This window comes from Macrotis lagotis, chromosome 2, assembly GCF_037893015.1.
Source record: "Macrotis lagotis isolate mMagLag1 chromosome 2, bilby.v1.9.chrom.fasta, whole genome shotgun sequence".
Lineage (NCBI taxonomy): Eukaryota > Metazoa > Chordata > Mammalia > Peramelemorphia > Peramelidae > Macrotis > Macrotis lagotis.
In genome coordinates, this window is record NC_133659.1 from 171,864,484 (window position 1) to 171,880,073 (window position 15,590).

Genomic DNA, 15,590 nt, shown 5'->3' on the forward strand with positions numbered 1-15,590 from the left:
AAACTATTTTAAAAAAACTAAAAAAGTTTAAAAGAATCTTTTTTTTAAAAAAACAACTGCAATCAGGGCAGCTAGGTTTACAGTGGACAGAACACACTGGCCCTGGAATCAGGAAGACCTGAGTTCAAATCCGGCCTCAGACATGTAGTAATTGCCTAGTTGTGTGACCTTAGGCAACTCACTTAACCCCACTGCCTTAAATACAATAAAATGCAATCATCTCTAAATTTTAAATGCTATTTTCATTTCAATTGCATAGGCCATATTATTTGAAAGATAAATTATTCAACTAAATAAAACGAGTTTTCTATGCTGTTTTTATTAAAATTAAATTTATACCACAGTAATAGAATTACTTAGAGCATACAATGAAGTTGGTTCAGCTTACTTCCTAATGTTAAAAACTGAAAAATAAAAGTATTTGTTCAAGAAAGATATAGTTTATCTTCTAAAAAATAATAAGAACTTTCAATGTTGTCCCAATGCAGTTATTTAAAAAATTTTTTTTAATTTATCTAAGGCAAGAGAGTTAAAGGACTTGCCTAAAGCAACACAGCTAGGCAATTATTGAGTGTCTGAGGCCACATTTGAACTCGGGTCCTCCTGACTCCAGGGCCAGTGCTCTAACCACTGCAGCACCTAGCTGCCCCCATCCCAATGTAATATCAGGCCATGTGAACAGAAGTTTTATAAAATAAGGTCACATTTTAGAATTTTTAAAAATTTATTTTATTTGTGCCTACTGTCATGATTAATAACTAAGATGAATTTGTTAAGAATTTTTTGTAATTATAAAACTATATAAACCTTCCAAGATTATTTCAAGTACTTTATGACTCAATGAATAAGTAGTCAGATTAAATATAAACTAAGATCACTTGAATTTCACACACTACTCTGCTGTGGGGCAAAAGGGTATGGGAGCTCAAATAAAATCTATGTCATCAATTCAACTAATACTAAGAATTCACTTTAAGAATATTTATTGAATGCAAGGTAATATGCTAGGTGTGATGAAAAATACAAAGAAGAATAAAAATTAAGTCCTTGTTCTCATAAAGCTTATGGTCTGGTAAAAGATATAAATCATATAAACAACAACATAATTAGTTCTTAAAAAACATCTTGTAATTCCACAAATAAAAGATTTTCACAGACATTATCTCATTTCTACCTCCCATGTGTTTCCTTTCATTCAAACAGTAAAGATATTATTAATTATTAATCTTATAAATTACTCACCCAATGAGAGCCACCATCTGTTCCACTATGTGTTTGCTGAAAGTTATAATAACGAAGAGTTTCTGTAAAAAAAGAAAACTTTGGTCAAAGGAATATTTACTCTATTAAAAGACATAATATCAAAAAAAAAACCCAGACATAATACCACAACTCCTAATGCTTTCTGTTAACACTACAAAGGCAAGGATCCTCCCAAGGACTTTTCCATCTCTTCTTTTTAAATAACATAACAGGTAAAAATAAATATGGATAAGTCCTACCTATCTAATGTTTTATATTTTACTCTTAATACTTTCACATTCTAAGAAATTTCCCCCCCAAGCATAATGCTAAGAAACGTCTTTCCAAGTCACATCAAACTTATAACCATATCTGGATGGGAAAACATGAGTCATAAAGCCAAAGGCTGGAAAGAGTTTCTGCTGGACATTTCAGAATTATTTTGCTATATTCCTTGAATGAAATGTACCATTAAACCAGTGTTCTCCAATGTGGAAAACTTGTATCCCTAGCGGGCCACGGCATGACTCCTAATCATCCAAAGGATAGGAATATAGATTACATCCCATTCCTTCCCAAACAAAACTCACTTTGCCCCCCTTTACTTATTATTATTCAACATTCCTTTACTCCAATCCCACCTGTTGGCCTCATGTGGCTATACAAACTCTGAATTTCTGTGTCCTCTTCTTATCCTAGAGATGACCCTTCAGAGAAGCTACAACTTAACACTCATAACAAAAACAGCAAAATTCCTCTTGTCCCCATTGTACCCATATCCTGTCCCCCAATACAGCTCCTGGCACCCTTCAGTGGGCTTTGTGCTCTTGGACATTAACTCAAGAGAGCCCTGCCTCCTGTTTTCTTGTAAATGGGATTAAGAGGATGAGCATGAATGGAAAGGTTGTGATCTGCACTGCAGATATTATTATTCCTACCTCAACCCCAACCCTGCAACCCTCTAAAACTTTCCTATTCCTATTGATGTTACCATTATTCTTTCAGTCATTTAGATTCACAATCTCAGTGTCATCTTCAAGTAGCCACCCTGCCTCACCCCACACATCTAATCACCAGCAATTTTCATCCATTTTTACCTTCACATCTACTGAACACATTCTCTTCTCTTCAATCACTGGTCACAACTCTTTCAGACTGTTTTCACCTTTCACCTGGACTGCTACAACAGTGTCTTAATTACTCTGTCTCAAGTCTTTTACCAACCCCATTCCCTGATTCACCACCTGCCAAAATGATATTTCTAAACAAGTCAATTATCAGTTCCCTACTCAAATTTCAGTGGCTCTCTATTGACTTTAGGAGTCAAGATGGTCTAATTTACCATTCACAAAACTTGGGTTTCAAAGTCCTGAAGTATAGGACTGGTTCTTATTTAGTCTGAAAGAACATTCAAAGAATTTATTTAAGACTATATAAATAGTCAACTTCCCTTCCCTTTCTTGTTTTTTTTTAAGTTTTTTGCAAGGCATTGGGGTTAAGTGGCTCGCCCAAGACCACATAGCTAGGTAATTATTAAGTGTCTGAGGTTGGATTTGAACTCAGGTACTCCTGACTCCAGGGCCGGTACTCTATCCACTGCACCACCTAGCCACCCCTGTATAAGTTTTATTATGTGTATAATTACTAGTACAGTGTATGAGTGTGTATGTGTGTGTAAATGAATTCATATAATGTGTACGCATGTGCATGTATATATTATCTGTGAGTTTGGATATATATCCAAACTCACAGATATGCACACATATATACACATTTATTAATATGCAAATATAATATATTAAGGATACATACTCAGAAAAGTTTGACGTCTACTGCACTAAAACAAAAAAAAGTTTGAAGTCCACTAGACACAGTGTGCTGAATGTCTCACCTCCGGAGTACAAACTTCTCCCAGGACATCCAGCTATAGATGCCTTGCTAAGTTATACAAATTCAATCCACAGGGGCTTCTCCTTGGCTGAAGAAATGTTAGGAAATCATTAGCGAGTACCCTAGTATTTCTATACCTACATTCTAAACCAGTTTGGACTTATGGATAAAGATTAAAGTTATCTTTCTAAGGGATATACCCATAGGGAATGTTTGCTTACTTGTTACCTATGGCAAGGAGATATTATAAAACTGAAATGACACAATATTAAGTCATTTACTAGGATTAGTCCTGGTTTGGTGAATACGCCACATCACACACCTTAGATTTAATGAGAGTAATTTCTATATTATACTCTGATAATTGCTAAAATTATAAAAAAGTGGGGTATTTGGAGTCTAAAATAAGTTTGCCAACTATTAAAAACAAAGCAAAATCCCTCACAAATCCATAAAAAAGGTTTTATTAGCTTGTCCAAACATACTCAAATTTGTAATCACAAACAAAAGAGATCTATTTATCTTTCCAATAGAAATCATCATTCACATTATTTTGAGGATGGATTAATACTTATTATCTATAGAAAACAATTAGTATAATATCATAGGTTTAAAAATCTGTCCTAGAACTGAATAATAAATTATGTTTTCATATAAGCCATGAAACTCCCTTTACCAATGCAAATTAACACCTGTCCAGCAATTTATAATCTTAGAGAACTGATCGAACAGTGAGATTAAGTGAATAGTTCTATAACTGACCTTGAAGTAAGTACTGTACAAAAAAAATATGCCAAAATTATACCAAAGACTTCAATATCTATATTCTGGGGTTTAAGTGTGTACATTCAAATACTAAAAAAATATTAACTATGAGTTCATGTGATTTATTATTATGCAAAAAATACCAGATGATTCCTGGAAGGATGATGATTTTTTTTTTAAATCAACTAAGGCATTGAAATGGTGATATCACAAAAAATGCAAGGAGATTATGGGTTGAATGAGGATCATTGATGTGAAAAGCAGAGACTTTCTGGTGCATTAAAAGCCAGCTAAGTAGAGTTATAAATCTTCCAATAACAAACATACCAATGGTTTTGTTACTCAATTTTTACTATTACAAGTCTATTCTACCAGCATTCCTTAACATTCAAAATACCCAGATCATTGTACAATTTCATCTCTCAAATACAACATAGTATTTTCTCTTTCTTTATAGCAGCCTGAGTATTCAGTGTTGAGTGGGACTAAATATCTCAGACATGGAAAAACATGTCCACCCCTCCCCTCAAATCACAATCACTCAAGTTTTAGTTTCAAGTGGAGTCACTACAAAATAAACATAAGACAAAAAATTTGCAGCCAAAACAACCACACTCAACCACATAAAAGTATCCATGGCACATAGGAAAAGGAATGGGGCTAGGGGAGAATGAGGGAGCAGGACACAAAACTAATAGGAGCTAACAGGTCTACAAACCACAGATAAAAAAAGCAGTCTTGAAAGGTTCTTAGTGAAGTGTTAATTAGGTCAAAATCCTTATTTTGACTACTGACTAGGAGAAAGAATTCACTGAACAAGCAGAGAACAGAAGGGAAAGAGGTATCCTTCCCTGATATGGAATAGCTGGAATAAGGAATCAACATAAATTGCTTAAATACACATATCAGAAAGCTGTTTTAATTTAAGGTAAGAAAAATATAAGAAACAAGAGGAATAAAGTAAAGAAATGAAGAGGTTACTTGAATATCAAAGTTCTTTTTATGTATATTTCTTTTATCATTTAAACAATGGATAAAGATGTTTATAATACCAACTAAAATTGCTTACCAAATCCTGAGAAATGTTTGTTCCCTAAGCTACATCTGGATGTACATCAAGTTATGTGCCATTATGGAGTATGGAGCATAACAAATATACCTTATGTCTTAATTTTGGAGAAAAGCTAAAAAGACAAATTAATATTAGTCCATATGGGCAAATAAATGCTAATCTTGTAATAACCTTAAATCAACTAAATGAATGTGTACATGTTCTTTAATACAGGATTCTATAGGATGCTTTTAGAATACACTGATTTTACCCAGTTGATAGAAAAAAGATAACCACATTCAGAAAGTGTTTAAAGCAAGACAAGTAAATGATTGAGTCAGAGAAATTTGAGGGAAGATACTGCTTCACAATAACTTGATATTACTGTTGCTATCCAAGAGGTTTAAAACAAATCTCTTTTTTTTAAATTTATTTTTATTAAAGATATTATTTGAGTTTTACAATTTTCCCCCAAACTTACTTCCCTCCCCCCACCCCCCCACTGAAAGCAATCTGTCAATCTTTACTTTGTTTCCATGTTGTACAATGATCCAAATTGAGTGTGATGAGAGAGAGAAATCATATCCTTAAGGAAGAGACAAAAAGTCTAAGAAATAGCAAGATTCGACAATAAGCTATGTTTTTATTTCTAAATTAAAGGGAATAGTCCTTGAACTTTGTTCAAACTCCATGGCTCTTTATCTTGATACAGATGGCATTCTCCATTGCAGACAGCCCAAAATTGTTCCCGATTGTTGCACTGATGGAATGAGTGAGTCCTTCAAGGTTGAACATCACCCATGTTGCTGTTAGGGTGTACAGTGTTTTTCTGGTTCCTCATCTAACTCAGCATCAACTCATGCAAATCACTCCAGACTTCCTGAAATCCCGTCCCTCCTGGTTTCTAATAGAACAATAGTGTTCCATGACATATATATACCACAGTTTGCTAAGCCATTCCCCAATTGATTTCCAATTCTTTGCCACCACAAACAGGGCTGCTAAAAATATTTTTTTGTACAAGTGATGTTTTTACCCTTTTTCATGATCTCTTTAGGGTATAGACTCAGTAGTGGTATTGCTGGGTTAAAGGGTATGCACATTTTTGTTGCCCTTTGGGAGTAGTTCCAAATAGCTCTCCAGAAAGGTTGGATGAGTTCACAGCTCTACCAACAGTGTAATAGTATCCCAGATTTCCCACAACCCTTCCAACAATGATCATTATCCTTTCTGGTCATATTGGCCAGTCTGAGAGAAAACTTCTTTCTTTAAAAAGAATCGCTGGTAAGAGGATGGAGAGAGAGGGGACAGGGTCAAATTTGAACAAGTAAATCTTATGTTAATTAGGAGAATGATTCAAAAATGCATTTATAAATATAGAAAAAGATCCTCTGCTCATCCTCCTGACCCTTAACACCTGCTATTTAATTTAGCATTATTTTAAGTATTTATTTACCATGCTACCACTGAATTTAAAAATATTTTGATTTAATTATTAATCTAAGTCTTATTTATAACATATTTTGCTTTTCATAATGCTTTTCTATTATAATATATTGATATTCCTACTAAGCAACCAAGATTTTAATGTTTTTATAACATGTAATTTAAGTTTTTTGTAGTTAATATTTTCCATTAAAAAACGATGTCTTTGGAATTTGGCATACAACTGAGAAAATGATGGAATCAAGAAAATAAACCAGTGTCTAATATAAAAAACTATGACCTTTGAACTGGGCAAATAGAAGCAACTTTAGTCAAGCAGAAATAGGAAGATCAGGGAATGAAGAACATTTTTTATTTATTGAGAAATCATATCAGACCAGAGATAATCCTTACTGTTCTTTTCTTTCTTTCAAGAAGATGTCCTATTGCTACAACCCTCCTCCCTTTTTAAAGAAACCCCATCTTCATTTTATTTTATATCACTATTCTTTTAATTGTTAAGTCCCATTGCCCTTCTCTGTCATTATTCTTCTTGACATTTTTTAGGCCAAATCCTAGGTGACAGCAAATGTTTAAGATCTGAAGATTTATCTGAATAAATTAAGATAAATCAATCAAATAATATAAACAAGATCATATAGTGATAGCATTTCAAATCCCAGGACAGGAGACATATCCCAATCAGTTCAAGAGAATAATTTGTAAAATTAGAAAAGTTCCTCTCCCTTATAGATATCCATTCCTATAATTTCTCCTTGAAGATAGCCTCGAAGTATTTATCTGAAACTCTTGTGTATCAGGAGATGGAATGTGGCATCTGAAGAACAGAAAAAAGGACAGTGTCACTATATTTTAGAAGCAATGGAGGACTGTACAATGTAAGAAATGTGGAAAAATAGAAAGGAGACTGGTAGTGGATGGTTTTATGAAGTCTTTATATTTCATTCTGAAGGAAATAGAAGCCATGGAGTTCAATGACCGGGGGAAAGAAACATGGTCATATCTGTGATTGAGGAAAACCCTGGAAGACAGACCTGGTATGGGAAAAGACTTGAAATGGGGAGACTTAAATCAACAGACTATTGGTACTTCCAGGCATGAGTTGTTAAGGGACTGCACCAGGGTGTATGAGTGCAGAAGAAACTTTATTAGAATTGGTGTTGAGACAGAAATGACAAGACTGTATGATGAGGATAAGAGTGACACTGAAGTTTGGGTGTCTAGGAGGATGGTTCCTTTGATAGTAACAGGGAAGTATAATGAGGGGAAGATGTTGGAGCCTGAAAAATTTGTTCCATTTTTGATGGGTTTAGTTTGAGACACACACACACACACACACACACACACACACACACACACGAATATTCAATCAGATGTCTCAAAGACATTTAGTGATGTAAGACTAGAACTCAAAAGACAGACTAGGACTAGATATACAGATCTACCTGCATAGAGAGGATAACTAAACTTATGGAACCACCATGAGAGATAGTATAGACAGAGGGATATCAGAAGTAGCCTTAGGATGAGCTTTCCTGAAATGCAAAAATGAGGATAAAACTACCATCTATCTCACAGAGTTATTATGAGGATGAAATGACATATTATCTGTCAAACACTTAACACAGTGTCAGACACAAAGTAGGTGGCTAGATAAATGCCTATTCCTTCTCTTCGAAGAAACATATAAGAAGAGATATAGGTAAAGAGGGTGATTAAAGTGTCCAAGGCTGCAGAGTATTAAGGACAATGAAACTTGAGAAGTAGGAGATCATTGGTAGTATTGAAGAGAGTAGTTTCAGTTGATTATGAGGTTAGTGGAGGAACCCAAGTTACTCAAGGTAAGACCACTCAGGACCAATTATTCCACTCAAAGGCATAGCAATAAGCCTTGAGCTGGCACAAAGCCCAAATTGGGCAACTAAAACTGACAAGATGAATAAACCAAAGAGAACTTTCAATCAGTATAAAAAATTATTGTACCTTTATAGATATCCAAAAAAGTATTAGCTCTGTAACAATTACAAATAGAGATTCCAAGGAAAAAAATGAAATTTCCACAAAGACTGTGTAAATTCTTAAGAAAAATAAAGCATGATGCAAAAAAAAATGAAATAAAATTTCTGACAGAAATAACTGGAAGAATAAAGAGAAAGCTTTAAACCCCACCCAAGTAACAAATTCCTTGAAAATGAGAATGGACAAAACACATTAATCATTCTATGAGAAAGCAAGAAATTTTAAAACAAAATGAAAAGATGGGAGAAAAAAGAAAATATGAGATAACTGATTAAAAATGACTTGGAAAAGAAATCTACTGATAATTTAGTAATTAATGAACTTCCTGAAAAACATAATTAGAAAAAAATAACTTATATTCTAAGAAGTCATAAACCAAACTGCTTGGATTTAACTTAATCAACAGGTGAAGAAAAGAATTATCTCCTGAAGAAAACCCTAAAGGAAAAGAACTTAGAATATCATTACCAAAATCTAGAGCTCTCATATCAAAGAAAAAATTCTGAAGCATCCAGAAAGGACCAAGAACTATAGTCAGCATCACACAAGACCTGATAGATTCTACTAAATGCAAGAAATATTATAATATAAAATTCCAAAAGGAAAAAGATAAAGGCTTACAACCAATCATAACTTAGCTTGTGAAACTGGTTATAATCATATAGAAGAAAAAAATTGTCCTTTAATGGACTACTGAACTTTCAAACATTTCTGATGAAAAGAACAGATTCAACCAATCAACAAACATTGTTTGCTGTGTGCCAGGCAGTAAGATAAGCACTGAAGATAAAAAAAAAAAACAAACAAAACAGAACATTCTTTTCTCTTAAGGGAGCTCACAGTCTAATGGAAGAGACAACATGCAAATATATACTAATAAGTTATATTCTGGAAAAATTGAAAATAATTTCAAAGGGGAGGGTACTAGAATTAAGATGTGTTCGAAGAGCTTCCAACAGAAAATTGAGTTTTAGATGGCAACTAAAGTAGAAGGTAGTAAGATGAAATGGCTGAAGGAGAGTGTTCTAGAATAGTTGACAGACAGAGAAAATGTCTGTAGCTAAGAATTCTGGGAAGATGGCAGAGGAGTTCCTCCACAGACAAGACAAAATAGCACCTCAAGGTGAACACAGGGCAGCACAAATGAATAAGAGTTGGGGCAGAAGGGTGGTCCTCCTGAGACAACCAGAGAAGATCTGAAGGAAGACCCAGGACTGAGATTCAGCCAGAGTGCAGAATACTTCCAGGCTAGCTCTGCTGAAACAACTGCAAGTTTGGTGGGTAGCCTCAGCCTTTCACAGGAACCTTCACCCCCGGACAGTGTGGGAAGTCAGGGATCTGAGGGGGGAAGACTGAGGGACAAGAGATTCCAGCTCTGCTGCTGAGACATGATCTGGGCAAGAAGGAGTCAGCACTTATCCAGCGAATGAAGAAGTGGTGGGCAAGCACAGGAGAGACATGTGCTTGGATTCAGTTCCAGGCCAGAGAGGAGAAATGATGGTTATAGCCACTGGAGGGTTCTCAGAGCACTTCCAGCACACAGTGCCAGAGTTCTCCAGCTGTGACTTAGAGAAGGAAAGAAGTACAGAGGCTGGGCCCTGCACCATGCCTTATATCCCAGGACTAGAGATGATTTATAATAGCAACCTATTGAAAAAAATGAGCAGTCAATGGAGAAAGAATTCAACCACAGATAGTTAAGTATGGGGAATAGAGAAAACCAGGTTCATCATCAGAGAAAGCTAGTGAAGCAAAAGAAGACTCTCTTACTCCAAAGAACAACATCAAATGATTACCTGCCCAAAAAGAATTCAGAGAAGAACTCAAAACTTTAAAAGTCAAATAAGAGAGCTTGAGGAATAATCCAAGAAAAAACAGAAAATTATGAAAATAAAAATCAACTTTTTTTTTTTAGTTTTTTTGCAAGGCAATGGGGTTAAGTGGCTTGCCCAAGGCTACATGACTAGGTAATTATTAAGTGTCTGAGGCCAGATTTGAACCCAGGTACTCCTGACTCCAAGGCACTGCAGTGTTCTATCCACTGTGCCACCTAGCCGCCCTAAATCAATCAACTATTAAAGGAGATCAAGAATCTTAAACAAGAAAATATTCCTTGAAGATTAGACTTGGATAAGAGAAAGTCAATGAAGTTATAAGAGACCAAGAAATAATAAGAAAAAATATAATGAATGAAAACATCTCATAAGAAAAACTAACCTGAAGAACAGATCAAGAAAGCATAGGCATAATTGTACTACCAGAAAAGTTATGATAAAAAAAATCTTGATACAAAAATATAAGAAATAAAATTAATCTGAAGTTTTAGTATAAAGAGGGAAAGTAGAAATAGAAAGAAATCTACTGATCACCATCTGAAAGAGACCCTAGAATGAAAATCTATAGAAATATCATAGCCAAAGTCTGAAACCACCAAGTTAAGGAGAAAATATTATGAGCAAAAGGAAAAAAATAATTAAAAAATGGCAGTACATAGACCTAGCAGTAGCTACACTAAAACTATTGCAGACTGTATTTAGAAGACTGAAAGAATTGGGATTGTGGTCAAAAATATCACATCCAGCACAATTAGGTATAATTCTAAATTAAAAAAAAAAAGACATTCAAGGAATTGACACTTTCCGGATTTTGTTACAAAAATAACAAGAACTTAAAAGAAAGATCATATGAGATCCAAGACAAAAATAAGGTAACATCAAAAACTAATTACAAAAAAAAAAAAAACTAATTACAAGGGAGTCAATAAGGACAAAATATATACTTTTTATACTTGGAAATGTAAACCATATGTCTACAGTTGTTATAAGTAACTGAGGTAGAGCTGAGTATGATGAGATTCTAAAAAGGAAAATAGTATAAGAAAAAGTAAAAGGAGAAATTTTCTCTTTATTTTTTAAGAGTAATTTTCTCAAACAAATGAGGTGTGAGGGGAAGAAGAGATACACAGGAATTAGATGGGGAAAGAAGAATGATAGTTCTAGAACCCTAATCTCATTGGGAAACTGTTAAAGAGGGAATAAAACACACACACACACACACACACACACACACACACACGAATATAAAAGTCTTTTAATTCAGAAAGAAATAAGGGTAAAGAGGATACGGGAAAAGTATTTAAATCTAAAAATAAGAGGATGAGGGAATAAGATAATGGGAGTATAAAAGGGAATATAGATTAATGGGAATGGGATAAAGATGGAAGATCATATATATTAGTAAGGGTATAAAAAAACCTTCTAAATTCAGATAGATACAAGAGGGCAAGGGGATAGTTTGAAGGGAGAGGATAAGAAATTTATTCTTGGAGGAGGGGTAGGTTAAAGAATAGGTAGTGGGTAGAAGTAAAAGAGAGGAGGTAAAGAGAGATAAAAACAGGGTGAGATTCAACCGAGATCAATATATACCATGGAAACAATGTAAAGAGTAACAGAATGCCTTCTGTGGGGGGTGGGGGAGGAAGCAAGAATGGGGGAAAAATTGTAAAACTCAAAATTAATAAAATCTTTCTAAAGAAAAAAAAAAACAGGGGCGTAGTGGATAAAGCACCAGCCCTGGAGTCAGGAGTACCTGGGTTCAAATCCGGTCTCAGACACTTAATAATTACCTAGCTGTGTGGCCTTGGGCAAGCCACTTAACCCCATTGCCTTGCAAAAACTTAAAATAAACAAATATATAAATGGGTGGTAAGCATGATCTCAAAGTTAAAGCTAAAATAAATTTAATCAAAAGAGAAAAATAGGGAAACTATACTAATGTCAGTCATATTAATCATATTTAAAATAATGAGATAGTGTAAGACTGGAAGGTGGCTGTGGTCTAGGAAATGAGGAACTGGTGAATTTAGAAAAATATGCAAAGATTTGCCAGAAGATGCTATCTACCTACAGAGTCAAAGAGATCAGATGGAAATATTCATAGTACAATCTTACAACATGCATGCGTATGTATATGTTTGTAATTATAGATATCTATATGTGAATGTATGAATAAATTAAATATATGATGATGATGGTGATAATGATGTTTGTCCTCTGTTCTTTTTTTTTTTTTTGCAAGGCAAATGGGGTTAAGTGGCTTGCCCAAGGCCACACAGCTAGGTAATTATTAAGTGTCTGAGACAGGATTTGAACCCAGGTACTCCTGACTCCAGGGCTGGTGCTTTATCCACTGCACCACCTAGCCGCCCCTGTCCTCTGTTCTTAAAGAAAACCCTGACATCAAGGAGCTGATACCATGATAAGCATGTAAACTGGATTTGAGTAAGAGGGTGCTGTGCTAAGTCACCACTCATTTTCTCCTCCAGAGGCATCTGGGTCCAGTGGCCAGATATATATATCAGGAAAAGCGAAGATGATTCTGGATGTAAGGTAATTAGGATGAAACTTGCCCAAGGTCACACAGCTAGTAAGGTCCAAATATTGACGGATATTTAGATATACATGCACACATAACTACACTTAATTTTAACCTGAGGGTAGAGGGGGAAGGGGAAAGGGGGGTGGAAATAAAGTAAAAAGTACACACACACAGAAAACAAAAGAAAATCTACAAGGATGCAAAGAAAAGATGGACAGTTCTGAACTCAATATGTAGTATTTATTATATACGTTTTTTCATGGAAATTTATTGCTTTACATTGAATCCTAGCATATTCTGCTGTGTACATGGTGATTTTTTCTTTTTTATTTAATTGAAAAAAAAAAGAAATTACCTAGAGTAAGAGATGAAGTGTCTTGCTCCAAATAACAGCTATGGGACCAGTATCTCTGGAACCTCATTATTATTTAAAACAAAAAAAGGTAAACATAAAAATTGACCTAGAAATACAACAAACTCAACATGGAGGATGAGGAAGAGGGAGGATGTTGCCTAAATGAGAATTTTCATCAGCAATGTCCTAATATCTGAGGGTGAATGAAAAGGGAAAAAAACTTTAATTAAAGGTATGAAGAGGATGTGGTATATCAATGTAATTGAATATTATTTTATCATGAGAAATGACAAAAAAAAGGCAATTTCTGACAATCCTGGGTAGTATGAACTTCAGTAGAAATAGAAATCAATTTATACAAGAACAATACTGAAATCTGATCAATGAAGTAAATAAACCACATTTCTAGAAAATGAAATTATGATACCTACATTATTACAGATACTCAAGAGACATAGCTTTTTGATATGATCACCATGTTAATTTAATTTTCTTGATTATGCTTATTTGTTATTTAATTAAAATTTATGGTTTTTCGGGGGTACTTAATAAATACTTATTGATTGACGTGTTATATAAATTTTATTTCAGTCTCTCATTTTGATTCAATGAATGTCTATGCCTGTTAGCTCTGTTTTCTGTCAGCAGTAGTTTTGGAACTGTGTTTTTTTTTTTTATTCAATCCTTTACTCTCATTTTATTGGATTTTTTCTTTCCATTCACATTTAAAGATATGTTAGGTTTACGTATTCCTTTATTTGCTTCTCTAGCACTTTTTCAAAAAAAGACTGTTTTGATCTCTTTCCTCTTTAAAGTACCTTATCACTTGGATCAGTGTTGCTTCAACTACTTTAATACAATCCTATTTCCATAGGTACCAATATGAGCCTCTACTCATATTTCTCTTAGATTGTGAGTTTATTTCTTTTTCTGAGGCTATTTAGATATCTATTTCTACACTCTTGCCCTGTACCACCTTAGGTTAAGTAAGTGGTAGTTCAAAATCCCCTTACTCTTCTCCCTCCCAACATTTATTTTTTAATTTTTTTTTGTTTTTTATTCTCATTTCATACAAATTTTTTTTACATTAATAAAACATACTTGTTTACAAGTGAACAAAATACCCCTCCCCCCATGAATATAGATAGACTTGCTTGGGTGAAAAAGTAAAGGGGAGAGAAAAAAATTAAAATTAAAAAAATATTATAGTAATAATTGTAGGTATGGCCAGGTGGCGCAATGGACGAAGCACCAGCCCTGGAGCCACGAGCACCTGAGTCCATATCCAGCCTCGTAAACCCAATAATCACCCAGCCATGTGACATGCAAGCCACCCGATCCCCACTGCCCTGCAAAAACCAAAAAGAAGAAAGAAAAAAAAAAGACCCAAAATAAAATAAAATAGTAATAAATAGTAGGGGTGGCTGGGTGGCAGACAGAGCACTGGCCCTTGAGCCAGGAGCACCTGGGTCCGAATCCGGCCTCAGACACCCAAAGATCATTCTGCTATGTGGCTCCAGGCAGGCCACCCAGCCCCACTTGCCCTGCACCCTCCCCCAAATAATAACAAAAAATGTGCTTCAGTCTTTGTTCCAACACCATCAACTCTGTCGTGAGTGGATCACATTCTTTATGATAAGTCCATCACAAAAGTTACTTCCATATTTTTCCAACGTTGCCATTCCTGATCGCAACTCCCTCCTTTCTTATTTCTCCACTACTGTGTACTATATTTTCTCTCTCCTTTCACTCTGACTCTGCTGTAGGGTCTCTGAGTGGCGCAGCAGACAGATCCCTTGTCCTGGGGCCAAGAAGCCCTGAGCCCCCATACCACCCCTTAGGCCCAGAATCCACCTGGCCCTATGGTCCTGGGCAGGCCATCCAATCCCAGCCCCTTGCAAGAAGTAAAGGAGAAAATGTGTTATATCTGAACACTGTCCCCCCATGGTCCATCCTCTCCTCCTTTATTCACATCCCCACCCCTTCCCCCTGCTCCCCCTTTCTTCTTACTCCAGATGTCTATACCCCATTGAGTGTATTTGCTGTTTCCTCTCCTAGCCATCTCTGATGAAAGCAAAGGTTCCCTCATTCCCCCTTGCCTCCCCCCTTCCATATCATTGCAATAGCTCATTGTGATAAAAAAAAATCTTCTTATGTGAAATATCTTGGACTATTCCCCCTCTCCTTTTTCTTTCTCCCTTTCCATTTCCCTTTTTTTCCCTATTGACTCCATTTTTACACCATATTTTATCTTCAAATTCAGCTTTCTCCTGTGCTTCAACTATAAAAGCTCCCTCTACCTGCTCTATTAACTGAGATGGTTCATATGAATATTATCAGTATCATTTTTCTATACATGCAGTTCATCCTCATTAAGTCCCTCATATTTCCCCCCCTCTCCTCCAATCTTCATGCTTCACCTGAGTCCTGTATCTGAAGATCAAA

At 35.1% G+C, this 15,590-nt stretch overlaps 1 protein-coding gene across 2 annotated transcripts in view; it reads right to left on the bottom strand.

Moving 5' to 3' along the window:
- Window positions 1-15,590, bottom strand: part of VMP1 (vacuole membrane protein 1) — a 121,309-nt gene that overhangs the window by 19,249 nt on the left and 86,470 nt on the right. For both annotated transcript variants that reach the window (XM_074223570.1, XM_074223571.1), the window contains exon 9: window positions 1,243-1,304. In XM_074223570.1, the coding sequence (XP_074079671.1) occupies window positions 1,243-1,304 (62 nt within the window). The remainder of the gene's footprint in view (window positions 1-1,242; window positions 1,305-15,590) is intronic.